This window comes from Eumetopias jubatus, unplaced genomic scaffold (genome assembly GCF_037043125.1).
Source record: "Eumetopias jubatus isolate StellerSeaLion01/CBP00866 unplaced genomic scaffold, mEumJub1_p1.0 scaffold_1, whole genome shotgun sequence".
NCBI lineage: Eukaryota > Metazoa > Chordata > Mammalia > Carnivora > Otariidae > Eumetopias > Eumetopias jubatus.
Genome location: NW_028274807.1, coordinates 65,668,895 through 65,687,895, shown reverse-complemented (window position 1 = coordinate 65,687,895; position 19,001 = coordinate 65,668,895). Strand labels below are relative to the sequence as shown.

The following is a 19,001-nucleotide window of genomic DNA, read 5'->3' as shown; positions in this document are numbered from 1 at the left end:
CTGGCAGTTAAGAACATCAGCTTTCTGGTTGGCTCAATGGGATTCTACTAGCTCCCAATTCCTATTCTGTTCTCTCTCATTATCCTCAAATAAATATTTAATAATCTTAAACGTCACTATTTTTACTTGCAGTTTATTGGGCTAAAGGGAGTTTGAGATCCATGTAGGAAATCAGAGTTATAAAATGATTATTGGTCTCTGGCTTGCCTAATTACCAACCATTTTTGCTCAGCTATTTGCATCAATGTTTTAATCAGACTTTAAAGGGGTGAAAAGATCACAAAATAGATACTGAAAGGGTAAGTATTGAAAAAAATATTGTAAAAATTTTCACAGAGGCATGATGCTCAAGTGGTCCAGAGACCAGAAGCATTAGCATCATGTAGGAACTTGCTAGAAATGCAAAATTTCAGGCCCCACTCTAGACTTGTTGAATTAGAATCTCTGGCACTCAGCATTCTGTGTTTTAACAAACTCTTCACATGATTTTGATACAGGCTTACATTTGAGAACAACTGAATTAAGAAAAAAAATAGAGAATGCAAGAATAGTATTGGCTCTTAAATGCTATATATACATGAAAAAGGGGAGATATACCCAGGTACAAACATAAAAATGGCCATTATTAATCAGACCTAATGACCTGTTTCTTAGTGTATGAATCAAGGAGACATTAGGAGGCATGGCTGCTTTTCTTAATTTTTTCAAAAGTTAGATGTATTACATATATTCTAGTTTCCCTTAATTACATATTATTGATTTTGTCATTCATAAGTTATCTAAACATTTTAATTGTTTATATCTTCATTCTTTTCTACCTTTAGAGATAATAGGCTTCATGAGTTTTGTAAACTACTGTTAAGGCCTTAAACTCAATTTTTTCAGTTACATTTTAGTTTTATGAGATTGGGCTAAAAAGTCTGCATTTACCCTAACTATACCTTTCCTGATAATCTAGATACAGCAATTCCTACAATAGGAAGAGATTGCAGAATGTAGTTTTATGAATATGTGCTGCTGTGGTATTCTAGGAATAACATCGGGCACATTCTCCATTGTGGGCTTAGAAAGACCCCTTAATATAACACAACTATTTTTTTTCATGGGAAATGAATGGAATATGCAAATAATATTTCCAATTTTCTTAAAGTAAAATAAACTTTGTTGGCACTATTCCCACAAGGATAAATTTCATATATTTTAACAAATCTATAATGATTTAAAAGCCGTAATAAGAAATCTCAGTCCTCAATTATGAATATTTATATTCTAAGGTTGCTAGTAAAGAAAAGTGGGCCCTGCCTAGCAAACCAGTCTCAAATAGGGCACTGAAGTGACAAGTGAATCTTATCACAGCCAGTCATTTCTGTCCCAAGTAACCTAGCAAAGTAGTCAAAACCTTCCTGCTTTGAAACAATCTACTTCATTGCATGTGAAGTCCTGATTCTGCCTTGCAAAAAGAAGTGTGGTGATGGTATTTCCAGATTTGCTCTAACATTAATGAAAAAAGAAACATCAGAGGCAGAACACTAAAAGCAAGATGTCTACTAAAAACCTACAATAATTATCATAATTAGTTATGATATTGACATATCCCTGAGATTGGGAAGAAGGAAGAGATGTTTGCTAATACTACATATATTCAACCTTGTATTGGGAGATCCTAGCTAAAGTCTTCCTTTAGAAATAAGAACTAGAACTGTAATTTTAACACTGAGCATAATTGGATAGACAGTCCAAAAGGATTTACAAATTATTGGAAGTTATCAAGTTTTCTAGATATGTCAGTATACAAAATTAATTGTATTTTTATATTCCAGCCACAAACAACAAGAAAAAGAAATAAAAAATTACAGAATATAAAAACACCAAATGCCAAGGAATAAAGCCAATGAAAGGTGTGCAAGACCTCTAAAATGAAAACTAAAAATTTTACTGAGAGAAAGATGTATGTGGAACAAGTAAAACTTTCATACACTGCTAATGGAAGTAAAATTGGTACAACCATTTTGAAAAACTCAGTAGTATTTACTGAAGCTGAACATAGACATACCCTATGACCCCCCAAATTCACTCCAATACACATGCAACAAAAATGAGTTTATATTTGCTTTGAAATTTTTACAAGATTGGTCATAACAGCTTTACTTGAAATAGCCCCAAACTGAAAACCACCTAAATGTGCAGCAACAATAAAATGCATAGATATATTCACATAAAGGAATATCACACAGCAATACAAATCATTCAGCAATGTAACTGAATATCATATATATAATGTTGAACAAAATTAGCAAGAAACAAAAGAAGTAAATAATACATATTTTCACTGATATGAGAGTCTAAACCCCACAAAACGAATCTATGGTTCAAAGTCAAAACAGTAGGTACCTTTGTAGGAATAAGTGGCTGAGAGGCATGAGGGAGATTTCTGAGGTTCTAGAGACATTCCGTATTATACCTCAGTTAAAAAAGCTTACTCCTAAAGAGGTAAGACCAAGGTACACAAAAAATTCCAAGTAAAAAAAGCAGGAGTTGTTGTATTAATAGTAAACAAAGTGGAATTCAGGTGGAAAAGATATAATATGAAATGAACAATGGTGATTAATGGTACAAGATGCACTTTTTGTGGATATATTTTAAAATATCTACACATGAATATTCTTAACACAGCAGATATAAGGAAAAACCGAAACACATTATTAGTACAGTATTTTAATTCTCCTTTTCTCCATCCTTGAGTCAAGTAATCAAAATATAAGGACAAGAAAGACTTAAATAATATGAAAGCAACACTTATAATTACTTAATGCTACAAGTTAATATTAACTCAGGTAAAAGTAATAAACTGTCTACCATATGGAAAACACTGTTAATGCAATCACAACTTATAAAAACCTATGACACATATAATGCACATATAATGGGAAATTTAATCTTATTATATAGATATAAAGAAATAATATCAATGTAAGAAGTGAATTAAGCATCTACCACACACACACAAGAAAAGGAAAAGTGCAAAATAAAGGGAAGCAGAGGAGGGAACTAACAGAGTTAAAAGCAGAAGTTAAGTTAAAACCCCCCAAACCCAGTAAAACTTGGGTTCAGGTTTAAAAAAAACAACAACACAAAAATAGATTGACTATTAATAGCCTAAAAGAAAGAACCACAGTCTTTGCATATGTTACATTGAACATTGTTAGAAAATTTCCATAATGAAAACTTTTCTTTTTTTTAATGAAATGTTTTCTTTACAGGTACTATGAACATACAAAATAAGTAATTATAAAGGTTAAATGACTTGATGGGAGAATTCTACCAAAACTTTAAAAAGCAGTTAACTCCAATAGTATTTAAATTGTTGGGCATAAAGAAAATCCTTAAAAGAAATATCTGAATGCAGAAAGCTGCTGTAAGGCAAGAGATACCACAAGCAAAATTAAGAAAAAATATTTGGATCTCATGTCATAAAAGGGTGATCTTAATTTGTAAAGAGGCAATAAATATTAATATGAAAGGGACAAATAGCCCTATAGAAAATGGGTAAATTGTATGAATAGATGATTTACAGAAAAAAATATTTAAAGAGTTCTTAAACAGTTGAAAAGGTATTAGATATAACTTAATGTGAGAGAGAAATTGAAACTACATCGACATATCCTTTTTTCCCAACAGACATAAAATTTAAAAAATGATAACCAATAAACATTGGTTTATTGATGTTATTGATAAAAGGAGGGAAAATAGGGAGAATTTATAAAGATTAGACAGGCATATACTCTGACTCAGCAGCTCCAATTTTAGGAATTTAAAATGAGGAAAGTACCAAGGTCGGTCACTGCAGCATTGTTTGACATGACAAGTTTGATAGCAAACTAAGTGTCCTTTAATTGGTGAAAGGACTATATAAATTAATAGTACATACATGCAATTAAATATCATACAACTGTAATGATTATGTAATCAAATGGAAAGACAAGATACACAGTAAACTGAAACAAGCAAAGTAGAGTGAAATGCATATACTACTTGTGTATAAAACACGAAGCAAAAAAGAATGTATGTTTTTTGGTTTGTTTACAAACACAAACTGAAAGGATAAATAAGAAAGTAACTATTTTTCAAAAGGATGGAAACAATATATGGGAAAGGATGGGAGGGAGAATTTAAATTCCATTTCTTTTTGACATTTGAACCCTATATTACTATTAAAATTTGGATTATGGATAAGAATTTAAAGTGAAGTTACTTAAATTGATATAGAATATTGAATTGAATTTTATATTGAAGATTTCTGACATAAAAATATCAAAGTAATATTTAAGGAGATTAATTTTGCAACATGATTTGCAAAGTGAATTGTAAGAGTGAGAGATGGATAGCAGAGACACCTGTTAGAATATTTTTGTGATACTTTAAATGTGGAATAATAAATGCCGAAATTAGGATGGTGCCAATAGAAATGCAAAAGAAAGGGTAATGTATGAGATCATATTTAAAATAAAGCAGTAAAATAAGGATTAAATAGATATGATTAAACAAAAATTTACACAGACACAACTAGATTCTACTTAGCCTACATTCCTGAAGAATAAGGATAAACAACTAACAACTCTTAAGACAGCAAACTGAAGAAATGTCACAGTTCTAAATGAATTTCTAAAAGTCAAAATTAATTCCTTATAAGGTATTAAATGTTTATACATTTGTGTTAAGTTAAAATAAAAAATTAAAACAATTTTTGATACTCTATGTAAACATCTATAGTTCAGTATCAAAGATATACCTGATATTTTTGGTGCTTAAAAATTTACATATTATTATACATGCATTGGAGAAAAATCAGATAAATAAATAAAATAAGCTAACCATTCATAATCCCACCACCCAACAATTTCTACTACTAACATTTTTTGCATACCTTAAAGACTTAATCCTAGGAATCTTTATACTCACATTTTTTGTATATTTTAGTGGGCTCATGCTTTATCTTGATGCTTTAGTTCTAGCATATTATCATTATTTCTTTTTTTAATCAATGAATATACATGTTTCCAAACTGTGGTCCAGAGGTATGAACCAACTAAGGTCCAATGATATCATATTCTCTGCACCTACAGTATACATTTCCCACTAATTCAACTCTAGCTATAAGAAAACAGAATTTCTGTATAACATTACCAATTTTTACTTAGCATTATTTACCTCTGGTAAAAAACCTTCCTTTAAAATGTCTTTAATAGTACTACACTGAGGGTTGTTGGAGTGGAGGGGGGTGGGAAGGATGGGGTGGCTGGGTGATGGACATTGGGGAGGGTATGTGCTATGGTGAGCGCTGTGAATTGTGTAAGACTGATGAATCACAGACCTGTACCCCTGAAACAAATAATACGTTATATGTTAATTAAAAAAAAAAGTACTACACTCATACCTCTGGTCTTAATTTTTTCGGAGGCCAAAATATTTTTAAAGACATTTATTTCTAATTGATTTTGGAGTCAAATTTGTTTACGATTAAATTTCAGAAACTATATTACAATTACTAAAGTTATGAATTTCACATTGTAAGAATTATGAAAATAAAGCAGTAGATTACTGCAGTGAATTACTGGAAAACTGAAAGGTACCATTCATGTTTACCTGAAGTGGGAGACTTGCAGCGTTCGAGTTCCAGGGGAACTGGACTGTCATTTAGCTCAGTTAAACCTGAAAATGAAATGATAATAAGTGAGATAAATTTTGCTAACACTTTGTAGCTAATTCTTATTTATTCCTGAAAATTTAAAAAGGTTTTTCTTCCCCCTGTGAAAACTACTTTTGTAGTCTCATGTTATGACAGTAGTTCTGATCATTTGTTTCAACAAGTGATACCGGAAAAAATAAGGAGCAATAACTAATAGATATGCAAAGAGTAACTGAACATAATGGTAGAAAAATATAAATCTTTTTTATTTTTTCATATGAAATAGCTACTTTATTTTATTTTTTTATGTTATGTTAATCACCATACATTACATCATTAGTTTTTGATGTAGTGTTCCATGATTCATTGTTTGCATATAACACCCAGTGCTACTTTTTTTATTATGTTGATCACCATACATTACATTATTAATTTTTGATGTAGTGTTCCATGATTCCTTGTTTACGTACAACACCGTGCTCCATGCAGAACGTGCCCTCTTTAATACCCATCACCAGGCTAACCCATCCCCCCACACCCCTCCCCTCTAGAACTCTCAGTTTGTTTCTCAGAGTCCCTAGTCTCTCATGATTCGTCTACACCCAGTGCTACTTTAATAAATGACCTAAGTTTCACCTGAAAATAGACCAAAAATAATACAACTTATAATGGGTTTTTAAAAAGACCTAACCAAATCTTCTATTTTCAAGAGAAATGCTTATTGGCTTTTATAAGGAACATTAAGGGTTATACTTAGTTATATAAATTATTATTATACTTAGTTATATAAAGGTAGTGTTATGTAGGACTTATACTTAGTTATATAAAGGTAGTGTTATGTAGTACATATTAAGTGATTTGTTTGGTGGCATCAAATTCTTTCTTATAATAAACACTACATTTTTCTCTTATTTTTAATATCCTATTATGTCAATCTACTGACATATACAAGGATCTACTGACACATACAAGGATAGGCACAATAGGTTAATAAACGTTTTGTAATTCTCATTACTGTGGCATTCATAAAACATCCTTAATTATGGTTTTCCTAGTAGGAGATTCTTGTATACTTTTTCTTTGTAAATAAATATTCAGAGTTTCTACTTTAATGTAAATCCCCATACCCAGAAGTACTTTGTCAATTACCAAAGCTATCTTTGTTCATAATCCTTGCCATCACCCCTTTATGTAATTTGTATGAATAAACTTGCTGTGCATTCAAAAAATCATAGATTTTTAGAAAAGGCCCGCTGTGGTACTCTAGCCCAACTCTTACTTTTTACAGATAAGAAACTGTCAGTTCGAAGAGTTTAAACAATTTAAGGTTACAGAACTAAGTGCCAAAGCTTGAATAGAATTCTTTATATATTTAAGAATCTTTTGTTAGAAGTAGGTATTGTGAATATTTTCTTCCCATGAGACTTATCTTGTCATTTTCTTAATGAAAATGAAATGTCTTTTGATGATCAGATTAGTTTCCTTGAAGGACAGATTATCATTTTTTTCCTTTTGTGATTTTTTAAATTCTTATGTGAGTAATCTTTGCCTACTCCATGGTCATGAAGATATTATTGTTTTCTTCAAGAAACTTTTTAATATTCAGCTTTCTTTTTTAGGACTATATTTCATCTTAAATTAATTTTGATTGTGGTGTGAAGAGATTAAGGTCCATTTTTCCCTATATATTTGTCCAGTTTTTCTATCATTATTTGTTAAAAAGATTTTCCTTTCTTCATTAATTTTTATTAGTGACTTAGTAAAAAATAAATTGGCTACATAAGTGTAGGTTTATTTCTGGACTTTCTATTCTGTAGTACCCCACTAATTAATGTAGGTTTATAGTACATCTTGAAGGAGTAAAATCTTCCAACTTCGTTCTTTTTCCAAGAGCTTTTTTATTTTGGATTCTTTGCATTCCTAAATAAAGTTTAGAATCAGTTTGTCAATTTCTATAAAAGGATATGCCAACATTTTATTGGACTGTAATAAGTCCATAGATAATTTTGGCAGAGTAAACATTTAAAAAATAGTCTCCCAACCCATAAACATGGTGTTCTCCTCCATTTAAATGATCTTTTAAAATTTTCTTTCTGCACTAGTTTGTAGATTTCAGTATAGAGGTTTCAATCATGGCATTTTTCAAGTCTTCTATTTCCTTTTCGGTCTTCTACCTAGTCCTTGTATCCTTATTCAAAGTGCAGTATTGAAATTTCTAATTGTCTGTCTCCCTTTGATTCTGTCAAGTATTGCTTCATGTACATCTTAGTTCTGTTGTTAGATGCTTAGATGTTTATAGTTGTTAAATCTTCTTGATGGGTTGACCATTTTTTCATTTTAGATGTCTCTATTTCTAGTAACATTTTTTTGCTTTAAAATCTATTTTGTCTGATATTAACTACAGCCTTTTTATGTTTGCTGTTTGCATGATCTTTTTCTGTCCTTTTACTTTCAACCTATTTGTATCTTTATGCCTTCAGACAGTGTAGAGTTAAATCTTGATTTTTAAAAAAATTTAGTCCAACAATCTTTATCTTCTGATTGGATTGTTAAACCTATCCATACTTAATGTTATTATTGATATAGTTGGATTACATCTGTCATCTCACTCTAGGCTTTCTGTATGTCTCATGTCTTTTTTATTCCTCTAATCTTCCTTTACTGCTTTGTTTGACAGTAAGTAAATATCTTCTGGTGCAATTTATTCTTTCTTTAATAATTCTGTCATCATAATTTTTTAAAGATTTTATTTATTTGACAGAGAGACAGTGAGAGAGAGAACACAAGCAGGGGGAGTTGGAGAGGGAGAAGCAGGCTTTCTGCTGAGCAGGGAGCCCAATGTGGGGTTCAATCCCAGGACCCTGAGATCATGACTTGAGCTGAAGGCAGATGCTTAACGACTGAGCCACCCAGGTGCCCCTCTGTCATCATATTTTTGGAGTTCTTTGTAATTGCTCTAAGACAACATATACATCTTAATTTATCAGAATCTACTTCAGGTGTATATTAATGCTAGGGGGATATAGAAATGTTACTCATATAGCTCTATATCCTCTTTTCCTCTTTATATGCTATTATATTGGCATACATATTACATCCATATGTGTTAGAAATCCAACAACATATTATAATTACTTTATATAACTTTGTTTTTTTTTATAAACCTGAGAAGGAAGAGAGCAAAAAAATGTATTTGTAAAGTTTGTGTATTAACTTTCTAATTTACCATTTCTAGCTCTCTTCATTTGTTGTGGTCAATCCACCTGGTTTCATCTGCTTATTCAAATACAGCTTGGCTCCCACCTACCTCCTCGGTGCTGTTATGGAAAATATATTACATTTCTATATGTTATAGGCCCAACAATAAATTTTATACATATTGTTTTATAAATGGCTTATTAAATCGGTTAGATGAAAAATGAGCACTTATACTATTTTATAATTAGATAATTACCTTAATAATGTTCTTTTTTCCCTTTGTGTGAATTCAAGTTATCATCTGGTGTTTACTTTCTTCAGCCTGAGAAAACTTTACTTAGTATTTCTTGTAAAGTGTCTGTGCTAGCAACAAAATTCTCTCATTTTTTGTTTATCTGGGAATGTCTTTATTTCATCTACATTTTTGAAAGATCATTTTGCTGGATATAAGATTCTGGGGTTTAGTTTTTTCCTTTGAGCACTTTGAATATGTTGTCCTACTGCTTCCGACCTAAACTGTTTCTGACGAACTATTAATCCTACTGGAGCTCCCTTGTAGTGACAAGTCATTTTTCTCTCAGTTCTTTCAAGATTTTCTCATTACCTTTCTAAATTTATACTATGATGTGTCTGGGTGCAGATAGCTTTGCATTTATCCTATTTGGAGTTCACTGAGCTTTTGGACATATACATTAATGGTTTTCATCAAATTTTGGAAGTTTTCTGCCATTATCTTTTTGAATATTTTTCTGCTTCTCTCTCTCCTCTCCTTCTACTACTTTTATTATGGACATGTTGGTATACTTAAGCTACCCTAATTTTTTTTTTTTCTCTTCTTCAGAATGCATAGTCTCTATCAGCCTACCTTCAAGTTTGCTGATTCTGTTTCTACCAGTTCAGATAGACTGTTGAGTCCCTCTAGTGAATTTTTCTTTTCACTTATTGTACTTGGTTCTTGTTTTCCCTCAACCCCATTCACTCATTTCACCCATCTTCCACTCTCTGCCTGTGGAAACCACTAATCTGTTCTCTGTATTTATGTGCTCATTTTTGTTGTTCTTTGTTCTTTTTTAGATTCCACATATAAGTGATATCATATGGTATTTGTCTTTGTCTTATTTCACTTAGCATAATGTTCTCAAGGTCCATCCATGTTGTTGCAAATGGCAAGATTTCCTTCTTTTTTATGGCTGAATAATAATCCATTGTGTGTGTGTGCATGTGTGTGTGTGTGTGTGTGTGTGTGTGTAACTCAACTGTATTTTCTTTACTCAATCATCCATTGATGGACACTTAGGTTGTTTCCACATCTTGGTTATTATAAATAATGCTGCATGGGAGTGGCATATATCTTTTTTGAGTTAATTTTTTATTTCTTTGCATAGACATCTAGAAGTGAAATTGCTGGATCATATGGTAGTTCTATTTTTAATTTTTGAGGAACCTCCATACTGTTTTTCAAAGTGGCTGTACCAATTTACATTCCTACCATCAGTGCACAAGGGTTTCCTTATCTCTACATCCTTGCCAACACTTGTTATTTCTTGTCTTTTTAGTGATAGCCATTCTAGCAAGTGTCAGGTGATACATCATTGTGGTTTTGATTTGCATTTCTCTGATGATTAGTGATGCTGAGCACCTTTTCATGTACCTGTAGGCGATCTGCATGTCTTTTTTGAAAAATGTCTGTTCAGATCCTCTGCTCATTTTTTAATTGGAATTTTCTTTTCTTGCTATTGAGTTGTATAAGTTCTTTATATATTTTGGATATTAACCCCTTATCAGATATATGATTTTTAAATATTTTCTTCCATTTCATGGATTACCTTTTCATTTTGTTGATGGTTTCCTTTGCTCTGCAGAAGCTTTTTAGTTTGATATCATCCTATTTATTTTTGCTTTTGTTGCCTTTGTTTTTGGTGTCAAATCCAAAAAATTATTGCCAACACCTAGTCAGGAATATACTGCCTATATTTTTCTTCTAGTATTTTTATGGTTTTGTATCTTATGTTCCAATCTTTAATCCATTTTGAATTAATTCTTGTATATGGTGTAAGATAGTTCTGTTTGCTTCTTTTTCTAACTTCAGTCTCTTTGTTAATATTCCCTATTTGATGAGACATTACCATCATAGTTTCCCTTCTTTAAGCATGGTGTCTTTTGGCTCTTTAAAAATTTTTCATGGCTGCTATGAGGTCTTTGTTAAATCCAACATCTGGGCCCTCTCAGAGGCAATTTCTCTTGCCTTGTTTTTCCTGTGAATGGATCACACTTTCCTGTTTTATTGCATATCTTACAATATTTTGTTGATAACTAGGCATGTTAGGTAACATAGTACAGCAATTCTGGATATTGATTACTGATGTCCCTCTCCCCTTTCTGGTTTTTGTTGTTGTTTGCTTGTTTAGTGACTGGGCTAGACTATTTTAGTGAAGTTTATTTCCCTTACATTGTGAAGATTTTGATGTTGCTTATCAGAGGGTGTAACCATCAGTGTGCATACAGTCACCCTGGGATGGCAGTAGTTTTAGCAGGGGTCTCTTTCCCTGATCTTTCTGTTGATATCAAATCCAGCTACCAGGTATCACAGTCACAGCCAGGTGAATGTTTTATTGTTTTTGACAATGCCCCAGGATATGTATTACTCAACATTCTAATCCAATTTAGGCAGAGGTCATATTTGAAGGCAGTCTTTGAGGTTTGTTCAAATCCCAGTAGGGGTCTTAGTTGTCTCTTCTTGGTTCTCTCTGGTGAACAGCTCACCTATAGTCTAGCTGGTTGCTCTTAATTAAGAGGAGCTACCAGCCTCTTATTTGATTTCCATCAAATACTTCATTGGTTTTGAGGGCATCCTTGGGCTTGAACTTCCCCAAATTTTGTTTCAATAAAGCTTGTTCCTTTGGGGAGAGCTTCAGAGTTCCCTATTTTATAGACTGCCTCTTCCTCTGGGCAAAACTGAGCCACTAGTCTGAACTCTGGGCAGGTGTGGTAACCTCTGGCTTTCCCAGCTTTACTTTTCTGGCATGAAATGTTTATCCTATGAGCAAGCTGAGTGGGAGCAGTCAGGGCCTCAGCATTTTGGCTTGCTATACTTGGGGTAGATATTTTGTGCTATGAGTCGGGCATTGGCAGGGGAGGGGAGCCTTTGACCTCTTGGCCAGACTCACCAGGAATTTGTCCTTTTCAACTTGGAGAAGGAGGGGATGAGAAATGCTGGCAACCCGAAGGCAGGAGAGGTACGGACAAGTTGTGACTCAGTGTCAAAGAATCACTTTTTACCAAGTGTCAGGAGGTTTTCTTGAATAAATGTTTCTTTCTTTTCTATATCCCCTTAGGACAATTTCCAGAGGTTTTAAGTGATTGTTTTGTTAAAACATAGTTTTCCCCAGTTATACTTTTTCTCTGGAGAATGTGTCCATGATGCTCCTCAGGATGCCATTTGGAAGTCTAGCGTGTACCTGGTATTTTAAAAATAAATACATTTCTTGTTTTCCTTTTATTATATAGAAAGATAATTGACTTTGTATATTGTGTACTCTTCAACGTTGCTAAGTTCACATACTGTTTTTGTAGCTTTTTTTTTAGATTCCTTTGGGTTTCCTCAATACACTATAATATCATTGGCAAATAAAATTAGTTTCAATATTTTCTTTCTAAACCTTAGGCATATTATTTTTTATCCTGCTTTTGCCCTTACTAGGTCATCAAATACAATGTTGAAGAAAGGGGATGAGAGTGGACATCATTGCCTTGTTACCAATTTTAGTGGAAAAATATCCAATATTCCACAATTAAGAATGATGTTATTTGTAGGTTTTTCACTGATGGGCTTTATTCATTTGAGGAAATATTCTATTCCTTGTTTAATGGTGATTATTCTAAAGTGTCAATTCACGAGAAGTTTTTTTGCATGTATTGAGGTGATTATATAAATTTATCCTTTATTATGTTAATTAGGTGTTCTCCATTGATTGGTTTTCAAATATTAAACTTAGATTCCTGGGATAAATCTACCTTGGCAATGATATTTTATCTTTCTTATATATGTTTGTCTTCCATTTGCTAATATTTTATGATTTTTGCGTCTATGTTTATAAGCGAGACTAGCCTATACACTTCCTTAAGTTTGTCAAGTTTTAGTTTTTAGCACTGTGCTGGCCTCTGATAAGCAGTTGGGAAGATTTCCTTTCTTTCTTTTTTCTATTCCCTGAATAGAAGATTTGCATAAGATTAGTGTTATTTCCTCCTTAACTGTTTGATAGAATTAATCAGTGAAGTTATTTGAAGCCAGCAGTTTTCTTTGTTGTGAGTTATTTTTTTTTAAGATTTTATTTATTTTTCTGAGAGAGAGACAGAGCTAGAACACAAGTGGGGAGGAGAGGGAGAAGCAGGTTCCCTGTTGAGCAGGGAGCCCGACGTGGGTCTCCATCCCAGGACCCCAGGATCATGACCTGAGCCAAAGGCAGATGATTAACCTACTGAGCCACCCTGGTGCCCATGGGTATTTAATCTTGAATACATTTTTTTTTTTAAAGATTGGAGGCTATTTGTATTTTCCAATGTGTTTGGCATCAGTTTTTATAATTTGTTTCTTTCAAGAAATCTCTTAATTTCATCTATTCTGTCAATTTACAGGCATATAGTTGTTGATAGCTTTATTATTTTTAATGTCTGTAGAAAATCCATAGTAATGCTCTCTTTTTCATATCATATTGGTTATTTACTTTTTTCCTCCTTGATGAGTCTTACTAAGGTTTTACAGGTCTTAATAATTTTTTTGAAGAACTATCCTGTGGTTTTGTTGATCTACTCTACTGTTTGCTCTCTATTTCATTCACTTCTGTCTTTATTTCCTTCCTTCTGTTTACTTTGTGTTACACTGTTCTTTTTTAGTGTCTTAACAAAGTTTAGATTATTGATTTGATATCATTTCTTCTCTAATATAAGCACTTATATTCTAAATTTTCCCTTAAATACTATTTAAGCAACATCTCACAAATTTTGGTATTTTGTGTTTATACTTTCAGTTCAAAAATATTTAAAAATTGGGGCACCTGAGTTGCTCAGTAGGTTAAGCGTCTGCCTTCGGCTCAAGTCATGATCCCAGGGTCCTGAGATTGAGCCCAGCGTCAGTCTCCCTGCTTGGTGGGGAGTCTGCTTCTCCCTTCCCCCTGCTCGTGCTCTCTCTCTCGCTCACTCTCTCTCTCCCAAACAATGAATCATGGAACACTACATCAAAAACTAATGATGTAATATATGGTGATTAACATAACAATTAAAAAATTTAAAAAAAAGTTTCACTGTGATTTGCTTTTTAAGCCATGAGAGTCTAAATTTGGGGACTTTAAGACATATTTCTGTTAATGATTTCTAACAACTTTTTTTTATGACCAGAGAACATACTGTGCTTGATTTCAGTCCTTTAGAATCCATTATACATGTGAATATTCCATGTCTACTTGAAAAAAATGCATATTTTCCTTTGTATGGTATAAGGATCTATTGATTTCAGCTAGGTCAATTTGGTAAAGAGAGTTTCTTAAGAGTTTTATACACTTAACAATTTTTTTCTATTTGTTCAGTTACTGAGGAGAAATGATAAATCCCAGCTATGATTGTCAATTTGTCTATTTCTTTCCTTCATTTCTTTTTGCTTTCTATATTTTGAATATCTCTTATTAGGTCTGTACCTGTATAGGATTTTTATACTTTTCTGATAAAGTGATTCTTTTATAATTTACAACTGCCTCTCTATATCCTTGTCTTAAAGTCTCATATAATATAGCCACATCAGCTTTCTTGAGGTTAGTATTTTGATAAAATTATTGTTCTCTTCTTTTACTTTCAATCTATTTGTATGTTTTTATAATTAAAGTGCAGCTCTTATAAACAACATATAGTAGGTCTTTTTTTTTTTTTTCATCTTGTCTCACAATTTCTGCCCTTTTTTGGGGGGGTTGCTCCATTTACATTGGTGTTTGCTCCATTTACATTTAATATAATATAATCATTGCTAGAGTTAGGTTTACGTCCATCATTTTTTTTTCAGTTTGCCCTCCTGTTCTTTTTTTCACTATTTCTCTTTTCTGTCCTTTGAGAAAAACAAATATTTTTTAGTATTCAATTTTATCTCCTCTTTGGCTACTTAACTACACCTCTGTTTTTTGTTTTGTTTTGTTTTGTTTTTTTAGTGGTTCTTCTAGGGATTATTATATGCATCTATAATTCATCACAATCTACTTTTATTTATTATTGCACCATTTCTCTTATGAAAGAAACTTAAAACATTATAACATTATGTCTTTCCCATCCTTTGTTACTATTTTCATATATTTTTCTTCTACATGTTATCAACCCCATAATACAGTTTTTAATTGAAAAATTAAATGAACTCTTAGGGATTTTATGAAAAGACAAAATAATCTTTTATATTTACCCACATATTTATTCTTTCCAATGCTTTTCATTCTTACCATATATCTAAATCTCCATCTGGTATTATTTCCATCAGCTTAGAAAACCTCCTTTACCATATTTTGTAGTACAGGTCTGTCGATGACAAATGTATTTACCTTAATTTTAAAATATTTCTGCTAAATGTGGAATTCTGGTTTTTTCCTATTCTTTGCAGTCAATCCATCTATAGAAGGGCCACTTTTTTTCTGCATCTGTGCCCAGTCACTTGTCCCAGGTATGGAAGCAGCCACAGCTTTCTGCTCATCTATGAGTGGTTCTTTTCACTCTGGAATTCACTCAGTCAAGGTTTCTCCAAATCCAACACTTTTTAATATCCCCACAGAAATGTATGATTTTAATTTTATCATTATATTTATCACAGGGTTTTATTATTGTTGTCATCATTGTTGTTACCATGGGAATGAACTTTCATGTGTTTCAACATCCTATCTGGAAATGGGAAACCCCTCCCTCACTTTTATTTTATATCTTGGAAATACTGTGAAAACTGGATTGAAGACATGGAAGACCAAAAGAATGGAAACTAGTGAAACTGATTAACCCATTACTGATACTAGTAGGTATCCAATGAAGTGTTCAGAGTACATGCCAAATAATTGTGATTTTACCAAGATTATAGTGAGATTTCCCAAAGATAAGGTGGAGAAAGTTATGTCTGATATATAGAGTAAAGCAAATTGACTAAACTTGGAAGATTTGTACAGGATTCATTAGAAAATATATAATAAATCCTGGTTGAGAACAGATACAGAAATTTTATGGTAAATAACTGAATATCAGAAGACAAAACCCCTTTGGTTATAGTGAATTATATCAACTTTTATTTAAAATTTCTAAGAGTATACAGTTGACCCTTATGTAACAAAGGTTTAAACTATATGGGTCCACTTTTACATCAATGTTTTTCGATAAGTACAGTATACTGCTATAAGTGTATTTTCTCTTCCTCATTTGCTTAGTAACATTTTCTTTAGTGGATTTTATTGTAAGAATATAGTATATAATACATATAACATGCAAGATACGGTTGGAAAGGCCTTTAGTCAATAGTAAGGTATTAGGAGTTAAGTTTCTGGGGAGTCAAAAGTTAAACACAGATTTTTGACTGCACAGGCACCAACCTCTAACCTCACACTGTTTAAAGGTCAACTGTATACCTTTGTATATGTATCTTAGTGTATAATATAGTTAAGATAGTATTTGAAGTAGCAACTTGTGAATGTTATATAAAATATCAGTATTTTTTAGGAGATTAATACCCAGTACACAAGTATCTCCATACCTATAACTAGTATACACTTTGGGGGGATTTTCTTACCCAATTATGATTCACCATATAAATGCTCTGGTCCGAAGATTTTCCAATCTGATTGACATTTTGGTGAGATAATTTTTTGTTGTGGGGTAGTATAGGATGTTTACTGGCATTCTACTTACTAGATGCTAGTAGAGTACCCCTCCCCTAATTGTGAAGGCCATAAATATCTCCAGACATTGACAAATTTCCTGTCAGGGACAAAATCATTCCTGGTTGAGAACCACTGCTATTAAATTATATTAGCTTGTTTTACTTGTTTGACTCATACTGAGGTTACTAACTAAACTCTAGAAAACCCACACATTTTACTAATAGCTCCCCTACTTTTTTTTTCTTTGTTCATTTTGTTTAAAAGATGAAACCTTATATTTTATCTACTACAATTCAATGTAGTTGCTTTCCAGCACAAATTTTTGGGGTAAAAATTTTACACTGTAAAACTGATTTCAAAAAGAAAGGAAACTTACTAAAATATAGACCTGGAAATCAGAGATATAAAAACCACTTGTTTAACCAAATCATACATTCTTCAGTTTATCCCCCTCATTCTATAGTCTCTCCTTTTCTTTTATGTACCAATTACAATAAAGAAAGCCTCCGATTAACCAATCTTTGTACATATGTTCTGATTCCCATCCCCTCTCCCCTTCTTAAGGATTTTGCTCCTTTTGTTATCCCTTCTCTCTATCATCAATCACTCTTTCTCTAGGTATCATTCCATATTCACCTTAACTTTAAAATATGCTCTTTATCTAAAATGAAAGCACAAAAAGTTCCTCCTCTTAACCCTTTATTCCAGTCCAGGTACTGACTTATTTTTCTGCACTCCTTTATAAAACATCTTAAAAGAGTTATCTACTTGCTCTGTTTCCTCACTTGCCATTCTTCTTTCTCATATAATTTTGGTTTCTATCCTAATACTTTTCCCTAACTACTTTTTAAAGAGTCACAAAGCAAGACCCACTAGTCATTTTTCTAAGCTTATCCTGTTTTTCCTATCTGCAGCATTTAACATGGCTAACCATTTCCTGAAACACTCCCCTTTATTTTGGCTATCATTCCATATTCACCTTAACTTTAAAATATGCTCCCAGTCTCCCCATTTTTTTCTCTTCTCTGTGGCAAGTCCTCTGAGCCAGCTGCTCCTCTTCCTTTGAAGTTTAAATGTTGAAATTCCTGATGTCTCTGTCCATAATCCTCCCTTTCCCTCCCTCTGTTCCTCTTCTCTCCCCTGCCTGTGTAATTTCATTTATTCCTATGTCATTATACACTATCTGTATGCTAAAGACTCAAATTACAGCACTGATATTCATATTTGTTTACTTGTCCACTTGACGTCTTCATTTGGATAAGTGACAGACACACCAAAATTTAACATATCTAAAACTGAAGTTTTATTCCTTATTACCATGCTCAACCCCAACCCTAACTTCATCTTTGTATCATGGCACAATCAGTGTCAATCAGTTCAAGCCCGAATCTGGGAAGAATCTTTGATTCCACTCTCCGATCTGCCACATTGAATTATAATTAGTAGCTCTGTAAGTACTAATGATTCTTGGCCCTGTCCTTTTTCTCTACAATAACACGGCGAAAACCCTAGTTAAAGCCACCTTCTTTTCTTGCCTGGAGTATAACACTGGCCTCCTAACTGGTATGCTAGCTTTTCTTTTTTTCTTTTTTTCTTTTGGCCCTGTAATATATTCTTCATGCAGCAGAGTGGATGATATTTTTAAGACATAAGGCATATCATTCCCCTGCTTGAAATAAAATGGAATTTCTCATAATTGACTCAGAAACATGTATAATCTTGTCCCTGCTCATATAGATATCAAAATCTTAACTCATTTTCCTTTCTCAATAGTTTTCTACTACATTCCTAGCCTCCTTGGCCTTCTTTCTATTTCCAGAAGATAGGTCCTTTACCACCTCAGAACCTTCTTATAGGCTGTTCACTCTGCCTGGAATACACTGCTCCCTGCTGATTATGTGGCTAATTCTTTTTTGAAAAAAGCTTTATTGAGGTTTAATTTACATATTTATAAAGTATATTATTTGATACATTTGATAAATTTTGACATATGTATATACCCGTAAAACTATCTCCATGATCAAGATAATAAATATATCCCTCATGCCCAAGAGTTTGTGTCTTTTTGTAACCTTCCTTCCAGCCCTTCCCATAAGTGCCCCTTCCCATCCCTAGGCATTGATCTGCTTTCTGTCACTACACATTAGTTTTCATTTCCTAGAATTTTATATAAATGGAATCATACAATATGCACCCTGTCTTGCCTGTTTTCTTTTACTCAGTGTAATTAT

At 32.6% G+C, this 19,001-nt stretch overlaps 1 protein-coding gene across 4 annotated transcripts in view; it reads right to left on the bottom strand.

Annotated features, from left to right (window-relative positions):
* Positions 1-19,001, bottom strand: part of STXBP5L (syntaxin binding protein 5L) — a 402,589-nt gene that overhangs the window by 76,777 nt on the left and 306,811 nt on the right. For all 4 annotated transcript variants that reach the window (XM_088028262.1, XM_088028202.1, XM_028110658.2 and 1 more), the window contains one exon: positions 5,644-5,709. In XM_088028262.1, coding sequence (XP_087884388.1) covers positions 5,644-5,709 — 66 coding nt within the window. The remainder of the gene's footprint in view (positions 1-5,643; positions 5,710-19,001) is intronic.